Source organism: Protomyctophum parallelum, assembly GCF_964188405.1.
Source record: "Protomyctophum parallelum genome assembly, chromosome: 9".
Taxonomy (NCBI): domain Eukaryota; kingdom Metazoa; phylum Chordata; class Actinopteri; order Myctophiformes; family Myctophidae; genus Protomyctophum; species Protomyctophum parallelum.
Genome location: NC_139706.1, coordinates 48,479,279 through 48,503,864, shown reverse-complemented (window position 1 = coordinate 48,503,864; position 24,586 = coordinate 48,479,279). Strand labels below are relative to the sequence as shown.

The 24,586-nt window shown below is 43.3% G+C and overlaps 1 protein-coding gene across 1 annotated transcript in view; it reads right to left on the bottom strand.

The window, feature by feature from the left end:
• Window positions 1-24,586, bottom strand: part of LOC310864617 (high-affinity choline transporter 1-like) — a gene marked incomplete at both ends in the record, with an annotated part of 45,062 nt that overhangs the window by 1,723 nt on the left and 18,753 nt on the right. The window contains 5 exons of the mRNA XM_083773305.1: window positions 5,864-6,081; window positions 10,599-10,752; window positions 12,100-12,273; window positions 22,367-22,515; window positions 22,874-23,029. Coding sequence (XP_083629431.1) covers window positions 5,864-6,081; window positions 10,599-10,752; window positions 12,100-12,273; window positions 22,367-22,515; window positions 22,874-23,029 — 851 coding nt within the window. The remainder of the gene's footprint in view (window positions 1-5,863; window positions 6,082-10,598; window positions 10,753-12,099; window positions 12,274-22,366; window positions 22,516-22,873; window positions 23,030-24,586) is intronic.

The following is a 24,586-nucleotide window of genomic DNA, read 5'->3' as shown; positions in this document are numbered from 1 at the left end:
TCTCTGACGCCTGGAGAGAGAGAGGAGACTTATTACAACCCACGCACACTCCCTCTCTGACGCCTGGAGAGAGAGAGAGGAGACTTATTACAACCAACGCACACTCCCTCTCTGACGCCTGGAGAGAGAGAGAGGAGACTTATTACAACCAACGCACACTCCCTCTCTGACGCCTGGAGAGAGAGAGGAGAAGACTTATTACAACCCACGCACACTCCCTCTCTGACGCCTGGAGAGAGAGAGGAAGACTTATTACAACCCACGCACACTCCCTCTCTGACGCCTGGAGAGAGAGAGAGGAGAAGACTTGTTACAACCCACGCACACTCCCTCTCTGACGCCTGGAGAGAGAGAGGAGACTTATTACAACCCACGCACACTCCCTCTCTGACGCCTGGAGAGAGAGAGAGGAGACTTATTACAACCCACGCACACTCCCTCTCTGACGCCTGGAGAGAGAGAGAGGAGACTTATTACAACCCACTCACACTCCCTCTCTGACGCCTGGAGAGAGAGAGGAGACTTATTACAACCCACGCACACTCCCTCTCTGACGCCTGGAGAGAGAGAGAGGAGACTTATTACAACCCACGCACACTCCCTCTCTGACGCCTGGAGAGAGAGAGGAGAAGACTTATTACAACCAACGCACACTCCCTCTCTGACGCCTGGAGAGAGAGAGGAGACTTATTACAACCCACGCACACTCCCTCTCTGACGCCTGGAGAGAGAGAGAGGAGAAGACTTATTACAACCAGCGCACACTCCCTCTCTGACGCCTGGAGAGAGAGAGAGGAGACTTATTACAACCCACGCACACTCCCTCTCTGACGCCTGGAGAGAGAGAGGAGACTTATTACAACCCACGCACACTCCCTCTCTGACGCCTGGAGAGAGAGAGAGGAGACTTATTACAACCAACGCACACTCCCTCTCTGACGCCTGGAGAGAGAGAGAGGAGACTTATTACAACCAACGCACACTCCCTCTCTGACGCCTGGAGAGAGAGAGGAGAAGACTTATTACAACCCACGCACACTCCCTCTCTGACGCCTGGAGAGAGAGAGGAAGACTTATTACAACCCACGCACACTCCCTCTCTGACGCCTGGAGAGAGATGGGGAAGACTTTTTACAACCCACGCACACTCCCTCTCTGACGCCTGGAGAGAGAGAGAGGAGAAGACTTATTACAACAACCCACGCACACTCCCTCTCTGACGCCTGGAGAGAGAGATGGAGAAGACTTATTACAACCCACGCACACTCCCTCTCTGACGCCTGGAGAGAGAGAGAGGAGAAGACTTATTACAACAACCCACGCACACTCCCTCTCTGACGCCTGGAGAGAGATGGGGAAGACTTTTTACAACCCACGCACACTCCCTCTCTGACGCCTGGAGAGAGAGAGAGGAGACTTATTACAACCCACGCACACTCCCTCTCTGACGCCTGGAGAGAGAGAGGAAGACTTATTACAACCAGCGCACACTCCCTCTCTGACGCCTGGAGAGAGAGAGAGAGGAGACTTATTACAACCCACGCACACTCCCTCTCTGACGCCTGGAGAGAGAGAGAGGAGACTTATTACAACCCACGCACACTCCCTCTCTGACGCCTGGAGAGAGAGAGAGGAGAAGACTTATTACAACCCACGCACACTCCCTCTCTGACGCCTGGAGAGAGAGATGGAGAAGACTTATTACAACCAGCGCACACTCCCTCTCTGACGCCTGGAGAGAGAGAGAGAGGAGACTTATTACAACCCACGCACACTCCCTCTCTGACGCCTGGAGAGAGAGAGAGGAGACTTATTACAACCCACGCACACTCCCTCTCTGACGCCTGGAGAGAGAGAGAGGAGACTTATTACAACCAACGCACACTCCCTCTCTGACGCCTGGAGAGAGAGAGAGGAGAAGACTTATTACAACCCACGCACACTCCCTCTCTGACGCCTGGAGAGAGAGATGGAGAAGACTTATTACAACCCACGCACACTCCCTCTCTGACGCCTGGAGAGAGAGATGGAGAAGACTTATTACAACCCACGCACACTCCCTCTCTGACGCCTGGAGAGAGAGAGAGGAGAAGACTTATTACAACCCACGCACACTCCCTCTCTGACGCCTGGAGAGAGAGAGGAGAAGACTTATTACAACCCACGCACACTCCCTCTCTGACGCCTGGAGAGAGAGAGGAGAAGACTTATTACAACCCACGCACACTCCCTCTCTGACGCCTGGAGAGAGAGAGGAGAAGACTTATTACAACCCACGCACACTCCCTCTCTGACGCCTGGAGAGAGAGAGGAAGACTTATTACAACCAGCGCACACTCCCTCTCTGACGCCTGGAGAGAGAGGAGAAGACTTATTACAACCCACGCACACTCCCTCTCTGACGCCTGGAGAGAGAGGAGAAGACTTATTACAACCCACGCACACTCCCTCTCTGACGCCTGGAGAGAGAGAGGAGAAGACTTATTACAACCCACGCACACTCCCTCTCTGACGCCTGGAGAGAGAGAGGAGAAGACTTATTACAACCCACGCACACTCCCTCTCTGACGCCTGGAGAGAGAGAGAGGAGAAGACTTATTACAACCCACGCACACTCCCTCTCTGACGCCTGGAGAGAGAGAGGAGAAGACTTATTACAACCCACGCACACTCCCTCTCTGACGCCTGGAGAGAGAGAGAGGAGACTTATTACAACCCACGCACACTCCCTCTCTGACGCCTGGAGAGAGAGAGGAGAAGACTTATTACAACCCACGCACACTCCCTCTCTGACGCCTGGAGAGAGAGAGGAGAAGACTTATTACAACCCACGCACACTCCCTCTCTGACGCCTGGAGAGAGAGGAGAAGACTTATTACAACCCACGCACACTCCCTCTCTGACGGCTGGAGAGAGAGAGGAGAAGACTTATTACAACCCACGCACACTCCCTCTCTGACGCCTGGAGAGAGAGGAGAAGACTTATTACAACCCACGCACACTCCCTCTCTGACGCCTGGAGAGAGAGAGGAGAAGACTTATTACAACCCACGCACACTCCCTCTCTGACGCCTGGAGAGAGAGAGAGGAGACTTATTACAACCCACGCACACTCCCTCTCTGACGCCTGGAGAGAGATGGGGAAGACTTATTACAACCCACGCACACTCCCTCTCTGACGCCTGGAGAGAGATGGGGAAGACTTATTACAACCCACGCACACTCCCTCTCTGACGCCTGGAGAGAGAGAGGAGAAGACTTATTACAACCCACGCACACTCCCTCTCTGACGCCTGGAGAGAGAGGAGAAGACTTATTACAACCCACGCACACTCCCTCTCTGACGCCTGGAGAGAGAGGAGAAGACTTATTACAACCCACGCACACTCCCTCTCTGACGCCTGGAGAGAGAGAGAGGAGAAGACTTATTACAACCCACGCACACTCCCTCTCTGACGCCTGGAGAGAGAGGAGAAGACTTATTACAACCCACGCACACTCCCTCTCTGACGCCTGGAGAGAGAGAGAGGAGAAGACTTATTACAACCCACGCACACTCCCTCTCTGACGCCTGGAGAGAGATGGGGAAGACTTATTACAACCCACGCACACTCCCTCTCTGACGCCTGGAGAGAGAGATGGAGAAGACTTATTACAACCCACGCACACTCCCTCTCTGACGCCTGGAGAGAGAGATGGAGAAGACTTATCACAGAATGACGACATAGATGCATCGTTAACCCTCTAAGACCCAGTGTTGCTTTTTAGCAACAATTTTATTTTATTTAATTACTAAATTATTATTTTTCTGTTCTTTTTTCACCTAAACATCATCAGTGATGTTCATTGCAATGCCATTTCAATGCCATTGGTCATGATATTTGCATATAAATACCCCCCACAGAGGCTGAAATTCACACAAATAAAAAATGTCTGGACTCTGTGCAATTTTGAACATTTTTTAACCTAAGACTTTTGACCTTTACCCTAATAAAAGTAGGTAAAATAATTGTAATATATGTTTTTTTGTGATCATTAGAATGTCTAGAACATGTTTTATTCATTATTGTGAAAGATATCCCCAAAATGTAAATTATTAATTTATTATATTATATAATTATAGATTTTTCATCAAACTTTTTTTTTTTTAACATATTTTTTAGTCTTAGTCCTAGTAGTACAAAGTAGTAGTAAGGTTGAAATCTATTTTTTGCAAGTATAAATTAATGCGGGTGTTAGAGGGTTAACCCATTCTGACCTGAGATCAGATTTTAAAAATGTCTGTTTGAAAATGACAGTTGTCTGAAAAAGCTATGTTTCTATGTCAGTCCTTCTTCGATTTTTCAAAAATAGCAGACCTACAAGGGCTCATAGCGCGCCACTCGGTGGCGCGCTATGAGCTTGTAGATCTGCTATTTTTAAATAGCTAAAGCATAACATAATGCTAACACCAAAATGGGTTCCCACCTAAAATGGGTTAAATCTAGGTATATTTGCTGCGTTGTGAATGAGCGTGTAGATCTGCTATTTTCAATGCCACTCACATAATCACATTCAAGTCTTTTTTTTTATCTTGGATACCGTCAGGGCTAAAGTTACAACACTTGGAGGGGAGGTTCATAATAATTACTAAAATTAAATAACTTATAATTATATCGGTCGGCCTCATGGTGGCGCTATAACAGCCCACTTTACGTTTGGGCTTATAACTCTTGAACCGTAGGTCGTAAATTTTAAATAACTTCCCCCCTGGATTCCTTGGCTCATGACGCATCTCTCAATGTCAGGATGGACTTTCCGCCATTTAGAATTTTCTTCAAAACACACTTTTAGAGCACCAGCATCTGCTATCACACCAAAACCTACTTTGCTTATATTAGCTTAAAGCCCTGCAGGTCCTCTGTGCGTAGACACAACTTTGCTTATATTAGCTTAAAGCCCTGCAGGTCCTCTGTGCTTAGACACAACAACACTTTAGCATAATATTGGCAGCAGGGGCCCTTGGCTCTCAGGGGCCCTTTGAGGAAATTGGACCGCACGGTACTAGGTTTGACGCCCTGAAAAGGGCTTCTGGTGATTGATTTAGTTAAATGTAGGTCAAAAAGATGATAAAAACACAGAAAAACAACAAAATGTCGTGTGCGCGCTATGGGGGGCCCTGCAAAAATGACCGGCCCAAGGGCCCTCGTGTGGGTTAATCCATCCCTGATTGGCAGGATGCAAATAAGAAAGAAAAGAAAACAAACAAAAAAATGACTTTCTCTTCAATGTTGTTTTTGGCAGCAAATTTCTATTTTAGTTTTAGTCATTAAGTCTCTTGAATAGTTTTCACTTAGTTTTAGTCACATTTTAGTCGCCTGGAATGTTCTAGTGTTAGGCTAGTTTTAGTCGACTAAATGTCATACGATTTTAGTCGACTAAATCTACAGTTGATTTAGTCGACTAAAATGTGTTTTGACAGGCCTTGATGTCGTTGTAATGACATATTTTACACTTTGGTTGCATGCTGAAAATAGCAGATATACAATCTTACGCTGCGACGCGTTGTGAGATTGTATATCTGCTATTTTCAGCATGCAACCCAGCATAAAAATGGATCTCTTGTCCACTAGTCCCTTACTAACATTTTAGTCTAGTTTTTATTTGTCAACGAAATTGTTAGTATATTTAGTCTTAGTTTTAGTCACCATAGCTTAGTTTTTATTTCGTTTTTATTTAGTTTTCGTCAGTGGAAAAAGGTAGTAGACGAACATTTTTCGTCTTAGTTTTAGTCGACGAAAACAACACTGACGCACAAATGCAGATGGAGACACATATAGTTACAGTACTATACTGTAACTACATACAGCAACGTTTAACCGACCTGTTTCCTGAGGTAGCTCTTGTAGATGTTCTGAGTGAACATGGACGCAGAGGAGAGCAGGGCGGAGTCCACGGAGGACATGACGGCTGCCGCCAACGCCCCGATGCCCAGCACGGACACCCAGGGCGGGGCCAGGTTCTGCAGGACCAGGGGGAGCACGTTCCCCGCCTCCCCGCGCTCAAACGGAGGTGGAAGACCATACTGAGTCTGGTTCCAGTCTGAGAGAGAGAGGGGGAACCAAAGGGATGAGAAGATGAACCCATTCTGACCTGAGATCAGATTCTAAAAATGTCTTCTACACATCCTGACAGTTTTCTGAAAAAGCTATGTTTCTGTGTCAGTCGTTTGATTTTTCAGAAATAGCAGACCTACAAGCTCGTAGCGCGCCACTCGATGGCGCGCTATGAGCTTGTAGATCTGCTATTTTTCAATAGCTAAAGCATGACATAATGGCAACACCAAAAGGGGTTCCCACCCAAAATGGGTTAACTTGAACGTGTTGTTTTGTCAGTGGACCAGCAGAGGGCAGCCCAATGACAAAATGTGTCACCCTTGATCAGCAAGACAAACGTGTGTGAGATATTGTCTTTGGTAGTTTGGAGCCACATACATCACATGTGATTGAATTTAGTGCAAATCCCAGTGTTCTGTAATAATGAATGAATGAATAAATGAATGAATAAATGAATAATTATGAGGACATTCAGGACGTAGTATTTATATTATTAATAATTCATTTCGTATGGATTTATAAAATGATCACATTTTTAAAACTATGTCACTGTGATTGTGACACAATATGAGACCTGTGCGTGTGCGTGTGTTTTTGTGAGGCCATCGCGCTTATCAGTCAATCATAATATCAATCATAATATCAATCAATCAATACGCTCTCTCCTTCAGTCTCCTGAGCAGGCCTCCAACTGTGTTGGTCTTTATCTCAACCAGACGAAAACTGAATACGTATAAATATATGCAAATCTAACAATAACCACATTATATACAAACACTTAACAACAAACAATGTTGATGACTACAAGTATTTGGGTTCAGACCAGAGGTAGAAAACTGTCGTTCCCTGATGTCATCGCTATAGGGACACATGATGCATCAGTAAGCAGGAACTGGGGATGGCAATGAAGAACAATTGGTCCAAAACAGAGCCGCACGTATTGCTCTGTGCTGTACACAAAAAGAACAAACAACCAACAGAATGCATGCCACTTTGGGATGGCCACTGATGGATGGAGGACAGACTTCATATTCCCCTGCTGTCTTTTGTCAGAGGTTTTATTGCATCTAAAGTTTCCGGCTGTCCTGTATTGCAGGCTGAAGTTCTTTAATATATTTTTTATCCCACGATTTTGTAACCCATTTTTCACCCCTGTGTCAATCATCTAATGTGATCCTGGGCTCTACACACCCTCCACCAACCTAGTCCCCATATATGGGGGACAAGGGGAGAGCAACGGACTTGAACTCATGCTTCCTTCATGCCTGAGTGTCCAGGTTGCTCCTTTACACCTGACAGGGGGGAGTGTCCCTGGTTGGACGTAGCGCGTTATTCCAACCAGTTCCTTTCCCCTCCATCAGGCGCCCCGGCTGGCCAGGGGGAGGCAGTTTTAGAGACCAGTTCCTTTCCCCTCCATCAGGCGCCCCGGCTGGCCAGGGAGAGGCAGTTTAGAGACCAGTTCCTTTCCCCTCCATCAGGCGCCCCGGCTGGCCAGGGGGAGGCAGTATAGAGACCAGTTCCTTCCCCCTCCATCAGGCGCCCCGGCTGGCCAGGGGGAGGCAGTATAGAGACCAGTTCCTTCCCCCTCCATCAGGCGCCCCGGCTGGCCAGGGAGAGGCAGTTTAGAGACCAGTTCCTTTCCCCTCCATCAGGCGCCCCGGCTGGCCAGGGGGAGGCAGTATAGAGACCAGTTCCTTCCCCCTCCATCAGGCGCCCCGGCTGGCCAGGGGGAGGCAGTATAGAGACCAGTTCCTTTCCCCTCCATCAGGCGCCCCGGCTGGCCAGGGGGAGGCAGTATAGAGACCAGTTCCTCTCCCCTCCATCAGGCGCCCCGGCTGGCCAGGGAGAGGCAGTTTAGAGACCAGTTCCTTTCCCCTCCATCAGGCGCCCCGGCTGGCCAGGGGGAGGCAGTATAGAGACCAGTTCCTTCCCCCTCCATCAGGCGCCCCGGCTGGCCAGGGGGAGGCAGTATAGAGACCAGTTCCTTTCCCCTCCATCAGGCGCCCCGGCTGGCCAGGGGGAGGCAGTATAGAGACCAGTTCCTTCCCCCTCCATCAGGCGCCCCGGCTGGCCAGGGGGAGGCAGTATAGAGACCAGTTCCTTTCCCCTCCATCAGGCGCCCCGGCTGGCCAGGGGGAGGCAGTATAGAGACCAGTTCCTCTCCCCTCCATCAGGCGCCCCGGCTGGCCAGGGAGAGGCAGTTTAGAGACCAGTTCCTTTCCCCTCCATCAGGCGCCCCGGCTGGCCAGGGGGAGGCAGTATAGAGACCAGTTCCTTCCCCCTCCATCAGGCGCCCCGGCTGGCCAGGGGGAGGCAGTATAGAGACCAGTTCCTTCCCCCTCCATCAGGCGCCCCGGCTGGCCAGGGGGAGGCAGTATAGAGACCAGTTCCTTTCCCCTCCATCAGGCGCCCCGGCTGGCCAGGGGGAGGCAGTATAGAGACCAGTTCCTTCCCCCTCCATCAGGCGCCCCGGCTGGCCAGGGGGAGGCAGTATAGAGACCAGTTCCTTTCCCCTCCATCAGGCGCCCCGGCTGGCCAGGGGGAGGCAGTATAGAGACCAGTTCCTTCCCCCTCCATCAGGCGCCCCGGCTGGCCAGGGGGAGGCAGTATAGAGACCAGTTCCTTCCCCCTCCATCAGGCGCCCCGGCTGGCCAGGGGGAGGCAGTATAGAGACCAGTTCCTTTCCCCTCCATCAGGCGCCCCGGCTGGCCAGGGGGAGGCAGTATAGAGACCAGTTCCTTTCCCCTCCATCAGGCGCCCCGGCTGGCCAGGGGGAGGCAGTTTAGAGACCAGTTCCTTTCCCCTCCATCAGGCGCCCCGGCTGGCCAGGGGGAGGCAGTATAGAGACCAGTTCCTTTCCCCTCCATCAGGCGCCCCGGCTGGCCAGGGGGAGGCAGTTTAGAGACCAGTTCCTTTCCCCTCCATCAGGCGCCCCGGCTGGCCAGGGGGAGGCAGTATAGAGACCAGTTCCTTTCCCCTCCATCAGGCGCCCCAGCTGGCCAGGGGGAGGCAGTATAGAGACCAGTTCCTTCCCCCTCCATCAGGCGCCCCAGGGGGAGGCTGGCTGAAGTTCAGCTCTGATGAACACGCCTACAATACCAGACATTCAGCCCTTCGGTCTTTTTACGTTTCCCCATCTCAAAAAACGAATGCAATGCAACACACAGTAATATATATAGAGCAAATGAAAGAGCTGCATTGTCTTCCATCACAAATCAGACAGGCAACAAATAAATCTGATTTTAAAAACAAGTTAGTGTGGAGTTTGCATGTTCTCCCCGTGTCCCCTAGGGTAGATACCTTCACAAAAACATGCCTTAATCCTGGTCTCTAAAACTGCCTCCCCCTGGCCAGCCGGGGCGCCTGATGGAGGGGAAAGGAACTGGTCGGAATAACGTGTCCCTTCCACGCGCTACGTCCGGCCGGGGAAATTCCCCTCTGTCAGGTGAAAAGAAGCAGCTTGGACTCCTCATGCATAGAAGGAGGCATGAGGTCAGTCCGCTGCCCCCCCCCAGGTTGGCAGAGGAAGTGTAGCGCCCAGGATTACATTAGATAATTGGCACTGGGTGAAAAGAAAACTGGGTTACAAAATCGTGGGATCAAAATTAAAAAAAAGAAAAAAAAAGAAAAGAAAAACAAGTTAAAGAAATATCTCATGTCACTTGCTTTTGATGATGGTCATTGAACACTGTTTAAAATCTTTCATATACTGTAACGGTATAGGCTACTCAAACTGAAATTGTATTCATGGTTTGCGATGTTATATTTATTATAATTAATTAATTTATACTTGTTTTATATTTTAGTTGTATTTTTTTTTGTGTTTTTCTTACAGTCTTGTAAAAATGTATTTCATATGATGTAATTGTAATGTATTTTATGTGATGTAATTGTAATGTATTTTATGTGTGGACCCCAGGAAGTGTAGCTGCTACTAAGGTAGTAGCTACTGGGGATCCAGATAAACAAATAAACAACCAGTGTTGTTTTCGTCGACTAAAACTAAGACGAAAAATGTTCGTCGACTACCTTTTTTTCACTGACTAAAACTAAATAAAAACTAAATAAAAACGAATCTATGGTGACTAAAACTAAGACTAAATATACTGACAATTTCGTCAACAAATAAAAACTGGACTAAAATGTTAGGAAGGGACTAGTGGACAAGAGATCCAGTTTTATGCTGGGTTGCATGCTGAAAATAGCAGATCTACAATCTCACAACGCGTCGCGCTGCGACGCGTTGTGAGATTGTTTATCTGCTATTTTCAGCATGCAACCAAAGTGTAAAATATGTCATTACAACGACATCAAGGCCTGTCAAAACACATTTTAGTCGACTAAAATCGTATGACATTTAGTCGACTAAAACTAGACTAAACACTAGAACATTCCAGGCGACTAAAATGTGACTAAAACTAAGTGAAAACTATTCAAGAGACAAAACGACTCAAACTAAAATAGAAATTTTGCTGCCAAAAACAACACTGGTTTGTGAATTACCTGCAGAAACAGCCACGGCTCCTATGATGACTGAGGGAATGCCCATGATGAAGGACAGTATCATGGATGCAAAGCACGTGATCTTGGCCTGAGCAGGTGAGGCAGCGGAAAGGACCCTCTGGTAGAACGCCTGGTAGGACAGGCCTCCGAGGGACTGCAGTGTGCACACACACACACACACATTTAACTCATTCTGACCTGAGATCAGATTCATACGAGGTTTCCGCCGGACACACACTGGTCTGATTAAACCCATTCTGACCTGAGATCAGATTTAAAAAATGTCAGTCGTTCTTCGAATTTTTCAAAAATAGCAGACCTACAAGCTCGTAGCGCGCCACTCGGTGGCGCGCTATGAGCTTGTAGATCTGCTATTTTTCAATAGATAAAGTATAACATGATGCTGACACCAAAATGGGTGCCCGGTCAGAATGGGTTAACATCTTTATTTGTATTCACATTTTACAAGACATTTCTTGAACACAAACAATAGTGGATGCGCAAACTTGAGAAAACTCTACAACAAGTGCTTCAGGATACAGATCACGGGTACAGAAAGCATCGCCTTCTCCATATATGGCGACTGCCAATTATTGCAGACACTGAACAGAATTTTGCCGACGCCTGATCAGCTCTCGGCTTGGGCATGCCTGATGCCTGATTTGTGGACATTACCGAGGCTTCCAAATATGAACACAAGTAGTTTACATCTGTGGCCAAGCTGTATAATAGCATCCTTAAGACGCACACGCGCACACACACACACACACACACACGCACACACACACACACACACACACACACACACACACACACACACACACACACACACACACTTGTATTGCTGTAGCCGATATTGTGAGGGCATAAAAATGAGGATGGCAACTGAACTTTATAGCTGCCATTGTTACAAAATGTTTAGCGGTGGGTGCCAGCTGCTTTACACTTACAAGGCTGCTGTACTTTATACCTCATACTTTAAATGCTTAGTATGAGGTATAAAATACAGCAGCAGTGGTGGATCATATTTTGACATTCCGTTTATTACTTTTAGACTGATGGAAAACCTGTGTGGTGTCCCTGTTGGGACAGGCCTGACCATGCAGATATATGTAGGCCTAACCACTAAACACATGACGCATATACCCCTATCCCACAGCGGTAGTTGCACTCAATGCTGCTAAAAAACGATCTGTTGCTGCGACACATTTTAGTTTTCTCTGCTATCATAAGTACAATAAGGGTTTGTTGTGCGATAACAGCTGAAATTACATGTTTGTGCATTAGGGCTGCTGAGGTTGTGCAATAACAAGAAGTCATGTGTGTTTTGTTTTAGCTTGTGCAGTATGTTGTTTTTGTGATATAATGCACTGATTGGTTGGCACTTTTAATTTCGTTGTACACGTTGCAATGACAAATAAAGATCTATCTTTCTTATCTATCTATCTATCTATCTATATACGGTACAATTTATAGGATTTGGGGGGAAACAACTACTAACCAATAAGAGGAATTCATCGATCCATTTTCCAACATCCTCCGTCTTGAGCTCCCCCAGCCAGGCTGGTGAGAGGACAGCTGTGAGAGTCACATTAGATGCTGATGATGATGATGATGATGATGATGATGATGATGATGATGATGGGTGGAGAATTACAAAGGGAACACACAGCCACTGGGGAAGGAGAGATTACAACAGAACAAGGAAATAGGTCAATAACATATAATTATATTCACCGCTCGTGAAGAAGTGCTAATAATATCAGGGATGAGGGGATGGAGGTTGCATTAAAGGAGAATTCCATACTAAAAGGCTTTCTTACCTTTCTTTGTAGTTGTTACGTCCCCACCAAAAGAGGTCCAGGTGTTATTTTGTGCAAAAGCTCCTTATTGGCTATTTCCCCTACCATAAGCCCTAAATGAATTGCATTGAATTGAATGGGAATTGAATGGGGCTATGGGGTGTTGTGCTAATTCGCTTATTTCCATCGCTAAAATTATAATTTCTTTGTATATATCCTCTCTTCATAATGTAAATAATATCCCAAGCGGCTCACTTTACTACTTCTTTCGATGGAAATAAGCGAACTAGCACAACACCCCATAGCCCCATTCAATTCAATGCAATTCATTTAGGGCTTATGGTAGGGGAAATAGCCAATGAGGAGTTTTTGCACAAAAAAACACCTGGACCTCTTTGGTGGGGACGTAACAACTACAAAGAAAGGTAAGAAAGCCTTCTAGCATGGAATTCTCCTTTAACCACTTTCCAAAATGTATCAAAATGTACCAAAACTAAATTGCCACAAAAAAAAAAAAATAGAAAAAAAAAAAACATTTTTCCAAAATATTTCCATGATAAAACATACAATTGGGGGAAAAAAGTACTGTAGATCCATGAAGTGCATTATACTCAGGGCACCTCCTCAACATACATATTTTCATGGCCCGGGAATCAAAACCCGAGATTCTCTGCTTCCCAATCCAAGGCAATCTACAGACAGTACACAGCCAGGTGGTTTTCAACCCTTTTCACATCATCCATAATGTATTCAGCATTTGAGCCACGGACGGACCACCATTTGACGAGATTTAATTAGCCTCTCGGACCCGAGACGACAGAATACATTTTGATGTCGGTTAATCAGTAACTCCATGCTGTATTAAAAACGTTGATACGCGGAACGCAGCGAATCAGGCTGGAACTAGTGTTGTTTTTGGCGGCACATTTAGATTTTAGTTTTAGTCATAGTCTCTTGAAACGTTTTCATTTAGCTTTAGTCACATTTTAGTCACCTGGAATGTGTCAGTGTTTAGTCTAGTTTTAGTCGACTAAATTAAATAGGATTTTAGTCGACTAAATCTACGGTTGATTTAGTCGACTAAAATGTATTTTGGCGGGCCTTGATGCCGTCGTAATGGCTGATTTTACACTTGCTGAAAATAGCCGATCTACAGCTGCGACGCGTTGTGAGCTTGTAGATCGGCTATTTTCACTTACACTGGATCTTTGTCCACTAGTCCCTTCCTGACATTTTAGTCTAGTTTTTATTTCTTGACGAAATTGTCGATATATTTAGTCTTGGTTTTAGTCACCATAGCTTAGTTTTCATTTACACTGTAAAAACTGAGACTGGGCTGAAGTAATATGTAATTAATAAATATGTATTCATATTGCTTATAAAAAGGACTGTGTGCCGTTTTCAATGAAATTGAGTTGAATTAAACAATATAATGCACTGTATTTTACTCAACTTTCTTTGCATAAAATCAGGTAGGAATCACTGAGTATAATTTAATTGTATTGTTGAGTCATTGCAATTATGCAGGAATTATGTAAGTTTTATTCATATGGGAGAAGCTGTTTTCATACCAATTTTAGTTATTTATGAATTGCATTTACACAATGTTGTCTGAATAAAATCAGCTCTCCATAACTGACTAGAATTTAATTATATGTGTCACTAAAAACGATAGATGTAGAAAATGGGTAAATTTTACTCATTGGTTGTATATAGATGTTAATCACTGCCCCAATCAGTTCAACACGGTGCAGGTGTTGGAACTTCTAGCTGCTGGCCTGCTGCTTGTATTTTCTTTCTTTCGTCTGGAACTATATAAACTTGGACCATTTTCCCCAAAGAAAGGTAAGATATGTTTATTATAAGTTGCTGTAGCAGCTGAACATTGTTTTGTGTTACTGTCTGCAAGTTTAGTTTAGCCCTGGCTGAAACTGAAACATGTCGTCTGTCGTGTGATCCATGGATGGAACCCGTCTGCTCTGTCATGATTTGATGTGACTTCATGTATAACATTTATCCAGTGTGTACATGTGACTGTGTGGTCCCTTGGTTTAAAGTTATTGAGAACGCGTTCATTTCTGTCCTGTATAACGTATCACTTTGTTCATGGGTGTCAGATTTCAATCGAACCTTCTAGCCAGGCAAACCCCCAGCTAAAACGCAACGTTAACAGGCCTTAATGTGTCACGCCACTGGTGTAAAACCCACCAATAAACCCAAATCCGACACGAATTTAATGTAATCATCAATCTAGCGCGCATATAAGTCTATATGGGAGCGCGCAGCTCACATGTAACAGGATGATGAGGCGTGATGCACGCAGACAGTCACTGTAGTCACAGCCAGATACAGCACAAATGAGAACATATGTCCCGACCCAAAAACACTGAGTTAAACTTGTTGTTCCACGGTGCCACCGAAAAAATAAAAAAATATTTATGTTGCGTTGCGTCTGTAGCCTACTCTGTACATTAATCGCCTCGGAAAAAAACCCTCCCACAGTGAATTGAGTGAGTGGAGGCTGATGTATATTCGTCGTAGGCCTACGTGTTCCATGCTGTCGTGCTGAAAATGCGCGCTGATCTACAAGCTCACAACCCGTCACGTCCGTGACACGTTGTAAGCTTGTGGATCAGTTATTTTCGGCAAGCAGAAATATAGAGGCTGTGAGTGAGAGTCATTGTCAGTGACATTCAGAAACTTTTGCCTTAACAATAAAAGCATATGAGCTTTCACAAGTTGGGGGTTCATTTCCCTATATGAAGACAAGCAAAGTGGAAAACTATTACACATTCGGTGGCATTTCACATTGCAAAAAGGTGCAGGAAGGTTGGGCACAGGGCACCTAAACGTTGTGGGCACCTCAGTGTTAGCTATGTTTTCCAAAATGTAAAAATATAGGCTAACATAAAATGAATAATGATGATGATAATAATAATTAGGAATTCATTTGGATAAGCCCAAAGTGATTTGGGCTTACTTTAAGGTTTGGACTTTATTCTGTGGTTCTATGGCTATGGGTTGTGGCAATAATTTTGGTCTAACATTCTGAAATTTAATTTAATATCTGGACAGCTGACAGTAGGCAAAACTGTGACCTGAACTAGTTTATGTAGAAAGTGAACTTTCCTAACACTGCATGTAACATTATAGGCTTTTAATGGGCATATATGCTAATCTACTTTCATTTTTGCAGGACTCTGCTTGTGATTACACCCACCGCTCGCTCACATTCTTGTTCTTGGACGTGACTCAGGTGAGTAATTACGAATTACATGTGACTGCATTTCATTTCCTCAATTTGTAGACTCAAGTTGCAGCCTACCTATAGCCATAGGTCCATAGACCTAATGCCGTTGCTGCCATTGCATTAGATTAGAGCTATGGCGCTTTCGATATAATGCAGAAAAAAAATCACACCTGCAGTGAGGGGCGCTAATATATTAAAGTCTAACTCATGTTGATTTGGTTTGGTGATGTAAAACAAACGGTGCCAACACAAACATTAAATGCCATTATCAATGAAGAGACAATATGACGTAATGAGTTACATTATGATGTAAATTTTCCCTTCATTGTCAATGGCGTTTGCAAAACAAACATTGAACTAAAGACTAACTAAAGGCTAGCACCCCTCAAAAATGTAATTCTAATTGAGTGTATAAAGAAACCAAACTGACCCTTACTCATCCATTTGATCTACAAGGGTCAATTTGGTTGCCAGCTTTCCATCAATTAGCTGGGGACCATCTGGAACCCCCATTATGATTGCATGGTGGCCACATAATAACACACAGGAAACACTGCTATGTATGTACCCTGTTATGTGTATACAATAGTATTGATTACACTGAAAAAGTTCATCTAAATATCTCTTCAGATGCAGTTTCCAGGATTCCAGGAGCAGGGTTCCTGGTTAAACTACTGACTGAATCATATCAATAGGTATGTAATGTATAATGTACATGCAATTCAGTGGTTCTCAAACCATTCCTGTCAAAGACCCCCACATGAATGTACATTGGACCGCAGACCCCCATCTAAAATAATGTTAAATTATATGTGGTTTGAACATGCACGGTACATCATTATGAGTCCTAGATTTACACTTCAACTTATTGATTTTGCGCCAGGCTTGACACAGTTCCTGTAGCCATTTGATAAAGGTTAAAGGGATATTTCACTTTATCTTTTGATTGTCATTTTATCATCTACTCAGGCTTATGTGACCACACCAGACAGTGCAGGGCAGCAAAACTTTATATGAAATATCTAAATACTGAATCAAGCAACTTAAAAACTGTCTGGGGTGTTCACATAAGACTGAGTAGGAAAGGAAATATCCCTTTAAATGTTCAAGCCAAAAATACTTTGCATTGAACTTCCTCCCTCCATACCCGGCAGGTGAGGATGAAAAAAGTCAAGAAGAAGAGAGGATTCAGTTGCTTAGTGAAGTAATGAAAAGAGACAATAAGACATTGATAAAAGAAAAAATGACAAAGACATTCGCACATCGAAGACAAGAAATCATCAACAAGTCACCCAGCATGGAGGACCTCAAAGCCAGATGGCCTGCTCTATTTGAAATACCTCATGTGAGTTACAAGTGCATCCTAATTAGAAATATTAGCAGATTGTTGTGCAAATGTACATGTGTAATTGTACAGTTATAACAATACTAATTTAAAATCATTAAGTAAATGTGAAAACACACACACACACACACACACACACAGTATGGTCAGATGATTTAGCTATCCGCATAAATGGAGTTCATAAAATGGTATTGTATGTTTAGGTAAGATAGTTCCATTGTTTTGTCTTTCAGATCGTGGATGAGTTCCTGAGGATAACAACGGTGTCCCTTGAATCAACATTCATGTCCAAGCTCGACGAGTACACTCCTAGTCTAATGGACCTCTTCAACACCAAGGGTGGAGCCATGGGGGTGAAGTTACAGGCCATACTACTCATGGTATTGTTCAAATACTCTTTGATTATTATATTTGCTATTTTATTTCAAGCATTTTGTGATCATACTACTATGAGATACGACTGTATGATGCAGGTTGGATTTAAAGATTAATCTACAACCCGGATCATATAGTAGCTTCTCATACAAAGTGGAAACGGGGAAACTAGTCTGGCTAGACATACCATTGGTCCGATATCTCAAACCCTCACCCTAACCCTAACCTCCCCAAGGGGCAGCACACCTAAACCCTAACCTCCCAAGGGGCAGCACACCTAAAACTAACCGTAACCCTCTCCCAACCCTTAACGCACCCCTCACCAACCTTTATCTGGTCGTCTTAACGCACCCCGGCCTGCCCCTCACCAACCTTAATCCAGTCGGACCAATGCTATGTGTAACCAATGCTATGTCTAACCAAAGTATGCCCCCCCCATAACAAAAGCGGCTCCAACGCACCTCAAGCCAAGTTCAGTCTGGGACTGGTAAGTGTAGAAGAAGGAAGGCACTGGTGCAAACTCTAACAATTTAGTGCCTGTTTTAATAACATGGTTTGAAATGATGTGACTTTTCAAGGTCAATACTTAGGACCAGTGCCTTCCTTCTTCCTAACAAAAGTTGCCTACCAGTACATATAAAGCTCCCTGCTTAACATATTCACATTTGGTTCCATTGCCAATGAACAGAGTTTAATGTTTGTTTTGTCTGTCACTGAGCAAATCGGCATATGATGTTATGTTATGATATTGCGATGATGTAAGATGATCAGGGTTGGTAAAGTACCCCTCACTTCACATGGGTGTGATTATTTAAATGTTATAAAAAGAATAATCTGCCACTTGTATTAAGGTGACTAAATTGACAACAAAAAAGGGCTGTCAGCTCAAACCCAAAATGCAATAGATTTTTTTTCAAGTATTGTATCACAAATGTCAGTAGTATTACAACATTATATGCAAGAAAACCTTACCAATTAAAAATGTTCCCTCTGTATTTCCCATTCCAAGTGCCACTATTCCAAATCCCACTCAGGGACATTGTTTAACTATTTTCAGCAATTGGATAACATTTTCTTTGGTGGGTAGATCTACTTCAGCAGCTTGTCATTCTGAAAGTATACTCTCAAATCAAAAAAGGGTGGGCACCTCTGGAACTTTAATCCATACAGTACGCAATATGTAGTAGTTGTAGGAGGTGTATGTGTAGGCTCATGTGCTATACATTTTCTTTATTTACTGGGAACAATGACCTCCTGAAGTCAGCTGGTGTCCTAGAAAACGGACAGAAAAATGACAGGAAGTGTTTTCATTGGACATAGTGACATATTACCTGAATGATTTTGATAGGGGTTTCCTTATAAGCCTGATATGTTAATAAGATGCACTTTTAGTTTGAATCAGTGTTTACAACAACTTTAGATCGGTGGACAATATTTGCATTATGAACTTGAATCTTTGTTTCCTTTTGTAATTTCAGTCTCCAAGCAACCCTGACATCAACAAGACCAGAGAGGTCATCATTTGCTGCTTGATGGTTTATCTGGGAGAAGACACTGGACTACTTTTGAAAGTGTATGATGTAAGTCGAAGTGCATCTTAAAATATAGCAGGTGACTTCTGTCTACCTGGCATGTCTTGGTGGTGGTGGTGGGGTCTGCCCTTAAGTCAGACCTCCCGTTAGTAACTGCATAATATAGTACATTGATTTATCCCTGCAATTCTTGACAAACAAAGGTTTTGTTTTCAGTACTACTTCTGAAATAAGAGGGTTTAAATGCTCATCCTCGTTTAAAGTCTATATAATTATTTAGACCCACGAATGTCAGAGTTCTGGTTAGACTGGTTGACAGGTGACCAGCCTGAGGGTGAAAGTAGAGTAAGATATTCATCAATACACAGTTGGCAGGAAAAAAATATGTATTTTATCTAGAATTTTGACTCTGTTCATCAATGGTGTCACTGAATTGTTGAACTGATGTGATGTTTTTAAATAACAAACATTTTTCAAAAATAGTAACACTCGTTACTGGCTTACACAATAGTAACCCACATTGTGGGTTTGCAAATTGACTATTTTTGCATAATAAATTGTATAAAGAACCCTTTTAAGTGACATTATGCTTTTGCACATTATACAAAATAATAAAGGATGTAAATTGATTGCTTTATTTGAAATAGCAATGACAGGCCCAGTCCAAAGTGTTGGCACCATTTTGGGAGATGTTCCATTATAACTTTCCCCTCTTTGCGGGGCACGTGGCACAGTTGGTAGTGCTGTCGCCTCACAGCTAGAAGGTCCTGGGTTCGATTCCCATACCCGAGGCGGGGTTGGCCAAAGGGCCTTTCTGTGTGGAGTTTGCATGTTCTCCCCGTGTCCCCTAGGGTAGGTACCCTCACAAAAACATGCAGTAATCCTGGTCTCTAAACTGCCTCCCCCTGGCCAGCCGGGGCGCCTGAGGGAGGGGAAAGGAACTGGTTGGAATAACGTGTTCCTTTCACGCGCTACGTCCAACCAGGGAAACTCCCCCTGTCAGGTGCAAAGGAGCAACTTGGACACTCAGGCATGAAGGAAGCATGAGTTCAAGTCCGTTGCTCTCCCCATGTCCCCCATATATGGGCACTAGGTTGGCGGAGGGTGTGTAGAGCCCAGGATCGCATTAGATAATTGACACAGGGGTGAAAAATGTGTTACAAAATCGTGGGATAAATTTTTAAAAGATGTATAACTTTCCCCTCTTTGACTGTCTGACAATTTTAGCATGCTGATGACCCTGTGGCAGAAGACCTTGATCTTACCAAGATGACCATCTACAGCATCAGAGCTACCTCCGAGGGTCCAAGTGAAGTTGAAATTGTCATAGATGGCATCAAAGTAGTGCGTAATGTGGGCAACTTTTCAAGGGCCTGTGCCATACTCATTGGATTGACATACGTCGTCAATTTGGCATATCCCAAAGAGCTCAAATATACATTTGAGTTCTTCCAGAAAGTCCTGCTGGAGCTTGATTCCCTAAAGCTGACCCCAAAGGTGCACAGCCTTAAAAAAAAAAATAGATTAAGAAGCCCTATGTTCCCTCATAGGGTTTGGGTTAGTGTTAACGTTGATAAATAACCTGGCTCAGGGAACATATACATACTGTATGTGCCATTAAGGAAATGACTGTATCACATGGTGACTTAAATATTTTAGTTTTTCTACAAAATCTAAATATCTTTGGGGTAGTGGCATCATATTTTGATTTAATATTGGGACAGGCTTTTGCACCTTGTCCAAAAACACATGAGTGTTTTAGATTTTTTTTTACATGCCCAGGTTGTCCCGGTAATTTGTTTTATATATATATATATATATTTATTTATTTTTCTTGAAAATGTCTGCCTCTTTAACAGGTCAAAGTGTGTGTGTGTGTGTGTGTGTGTGTGTGTGTGTGTGTGTGTGTGTGTGTGTGTGTGTGTGTGTGTGTGTGTGTGTGTGTGTGTGTGTGTGTGTGTGTGTGTGTGTGTGTGTGTGTGTGTGTGTGTGTGTGTTGGTTTTATTGTACCATGTTGTATTATTATTTTTTGTTGAATATGTCTATGCCTCTTCAAGAAGTCAAATCAAATTGTGTGTGTGATGGTTTTATTGTGTTTTATTTTACCATGTTTATAATTATAATGTATATTGTACCATGTTTATAATGTATACATTGTTTACTTGAGTAAACTGCAGTTGTGTTGAACACATTTACAATGGTATTCTTATTCATCTGTACCTGCAATGTTTAAACCTGAGTTTTAATATTATGGACACCAAATTACTTTATTCTTTTTATTAATATTTATTTGTTCTGTCCTATTTGTTTATTAGAAATTGATATTTTTTTTACTCATCATTTCTTTGAAATTGATTTATTTTACTTACTATTTCTTGAAATTGAGTTTTTTTTACTAATTGTGTGATAATTGATTTACATTTATAATGTTTTTCTTTTAAATTGATTGTTTTAATTGATATCACATTACTTTAAATCTATTATTATAAATGTCACTTTTGTTACCATAGTGTATAATCTGCTCAATACATCGAGTAGATTATATACTGTATATATATATATATATATATGGTAACAAAATTACATTTATAAAATATTTAAAGTAATGCGATATCAATTAAAACAATACTTTTCAAAGAAAAATATTATAAATTTAAATCAATTATAATCACACAATTAGTAAAAAATACTCAATTTCAAGGAAATAGTAAGTAAAAATAAATCAATTTCAAAGAAATGATGAGTAAAAAATAATCAATTTATAACAAATAATTAGTAAATGTTAATCAATTTAAATCAAATTATGAGTAAATAACAATCAATTTCAAACAAATAATTAGTAAATTTAAATCAATTTCAAATAAATGATGAGTAAAAAATAATCAATTTCTAACAAATAATTAATAAATGTTAATCAATTTAAATCAAATAATGAGTAAATAATAATCAATTTTAAACTAATAATTAGTAAATTTAAATCAATTTAAATCCAATGATGAGTAAAAAATAATCAATTTTGAACAAATAATTAGTCAATTTAAATCAATTTCAAATAAATGATGAGTAAAAAATAATCAATTTCTAACAAATAATAAATGTTAATTAATTTCAATCAAATAATGAGTAAAACTTAATCAATTTCTATCAGAATCCAGTCAAATTATGAGTAGAAAATAATCAATTTCAAAGAAATAGTTAGTAAATATAAATCAATATCTACAAATATCTAGTAAATATTACTCATTTTTCAGAGCTTAAATTCTATTCAATGTTATTAGATGTCACACTGTGACAGCATTTTTATTGAGTAAAACCTAGTCATAGTTTTTACAGTGTAGTTTCTATTTAGTTTTCGTCAGTGAAAAAAGGTAGTCGACGAACATTTTTCGTCTTAGTTTTATAGTCGACGAAAACAACACAGGCTGGAACCCTGCAGGCTATACCCATCCACGTCTGCTCTCACCAGACTGATGAAGATGATGACCAGCTGGATGACATCGGTGTAGGCCACAGAGTACAGGCCTCCCAGCAGCGTGTAGGTGATGGCGACACCGGCAGAAAGGACGATGGCGTAGGCCGAGTGAAGGTCGAGAATCACGCTGACTGTCCCGCCTGCAGAAACAAACAATATACACACAATTTGTCAGTGGCGTGCACAGACATTTAGAGGGGCAGGTGCTCAAGTGAAAAAAAAGGGCACATTTTGGGGCGGGAACCCATTGTGGTGCTTTAGCTATTGAAAAATAGCAGATCTACAAGCTCATAGCGCGCCACCGAGTGGCGCGCTACGAGCGATGCAGATCTATAGGTGATAATCCAGTCTTGTATGGCTATGAGGTCAGTGTTGTGATCTTCATATATGGAGACGGCCATACATGGAGTGTGTCACGACACGAGGCGTGACGGACGGACTGACTGACATGTTTTGCAGGTTTTCATGATAAGCAGAGCCATATAAAGTGTGACTGACCCAAGGCACCCAGGATGCAGGACACCCACAGCAGGTCACTGAGCAGACTGGGAAGCAGCAGGAGCGTGGTGAACGCGTTGCCGTAGCGATGCTGAAACGGATCCATCATGGTCACGTAGCGCTTCGACCTCATCTGTTTGGCAAAGAACAAGCCTCCTGTTGGGACACAACGGGAAGGTGACGCATTAGACCAAAGGGTTCCACAACCTGGGGGTCGGGACCCCTATAGGTGGGTCCCCAGATTAATAATGTGTACTCAACACTAGTAAAGTAAGTAATTGTAATGGTTAAAACCCATTTTGGGGCGGGAAACCCTTTTGGTGTTAGCATTATGTTATGCTTTAGCTATTGAAAAAATAGCAGATCTACAAGCTCATAGCGCGCGCTACGAGCTTGTAGGTCTGCTATTTTTTTTTTAAATCAAAGAACGACTGACATAGAAACATAGCTGTTTCAGAAAACTGTCAGGATGGAGAAGACATTTTTTAGAATCTGATCACAGGTCAGAATGGGTTAAGGGTTAAGTCTTTTTCACATCCACATTCCGGTAAAACAATATTCAGTCATAGGTATAGGACCTCATGTTTTTGTATCGTCTTGGTGTAATGTGCTACTGTATGTGTTGTTCTTGATGTGGGTGTTGAACAGACTGTGAAGACGAATATCCTTCGGGACAATAAAGATTATAATTATTATTATTATTTGCAATTTCCAGTACTTTTACTTCTACTCCACTACATCTCAGAGACAAATATTGTACTTTTACTCCACATACGATTATTTTAAAACTTTAGTTACAAGGTCAAGGTCAAGGTTAGCTTTATTGTCCCTTGCGGGAAATTGGTTTGCAGCCAGATCATAGTAAAAGTACACACAAAACCACACAACAACAACAACATTCAATACAGGACTAAGAACAGGGCACTAGAGACAGAGAATTCATGACATACAGTAGTAGCAAAGTCAGCAAAAGTGCATCAAAAAAAGGGCAGTAAGTGCAAAGGGGCAAGAATAAAGTGCTATTTGCTGTTCAGCAGTTGAATAGCAGCTGGGACAACTAATTTGGTTACTAGCAGCTGGTTACTAATTTACTTTGTAGATTTTGACAATTTATAATGGAAGAAGCCCCAGGAAGAATTCATCCAATATGTATTCATTCAGACAATAAGCAAATTCACTAGTTGGAATGAACACACCATTGTGGAAGGTTTAAAGATTTTATTGAATGAATGAATGAATGAATGAATGAATGAATGAATGAATGAAATGATGAGGAGAGTGGGGGGGAGCGGGTCGTGGGTTCCGGGGGGGGGGGGGGGGGTCGCTGACCATGGAGTCTTTGGGGAGGGGGTCGTGTGGTGGTCAGTGATCCCCCCGTGGGAACTGCGAGGAAGGGAGGAGGAGGTGAGGAGAGAGGGAGGAGGAGATGGAGGAGAGTGGAGATGCTGCTGGTCCTGTGGTGATGGTGATGGAGGAGGTGAGGAGAGAGGGAGGAGGAGATGGAGCAGTGGAGATGCTGCTGGTCCTGTGGTGATGGTGATGGAGGAGGTGAGGAGAGAGGGAAGAGGAGATGGAGGAGAGTGGAGATGCTGCTGGTCCTGTGGTGATGGTGATGGAGGAGGTGAGGAGAGAGGGAGGAGGAGATGGAGGAGAGTGGAGATGCTGCTGGTCCTGTGGTGGTGGTGATGGGGATGGAGGCGGGATACGGAATGC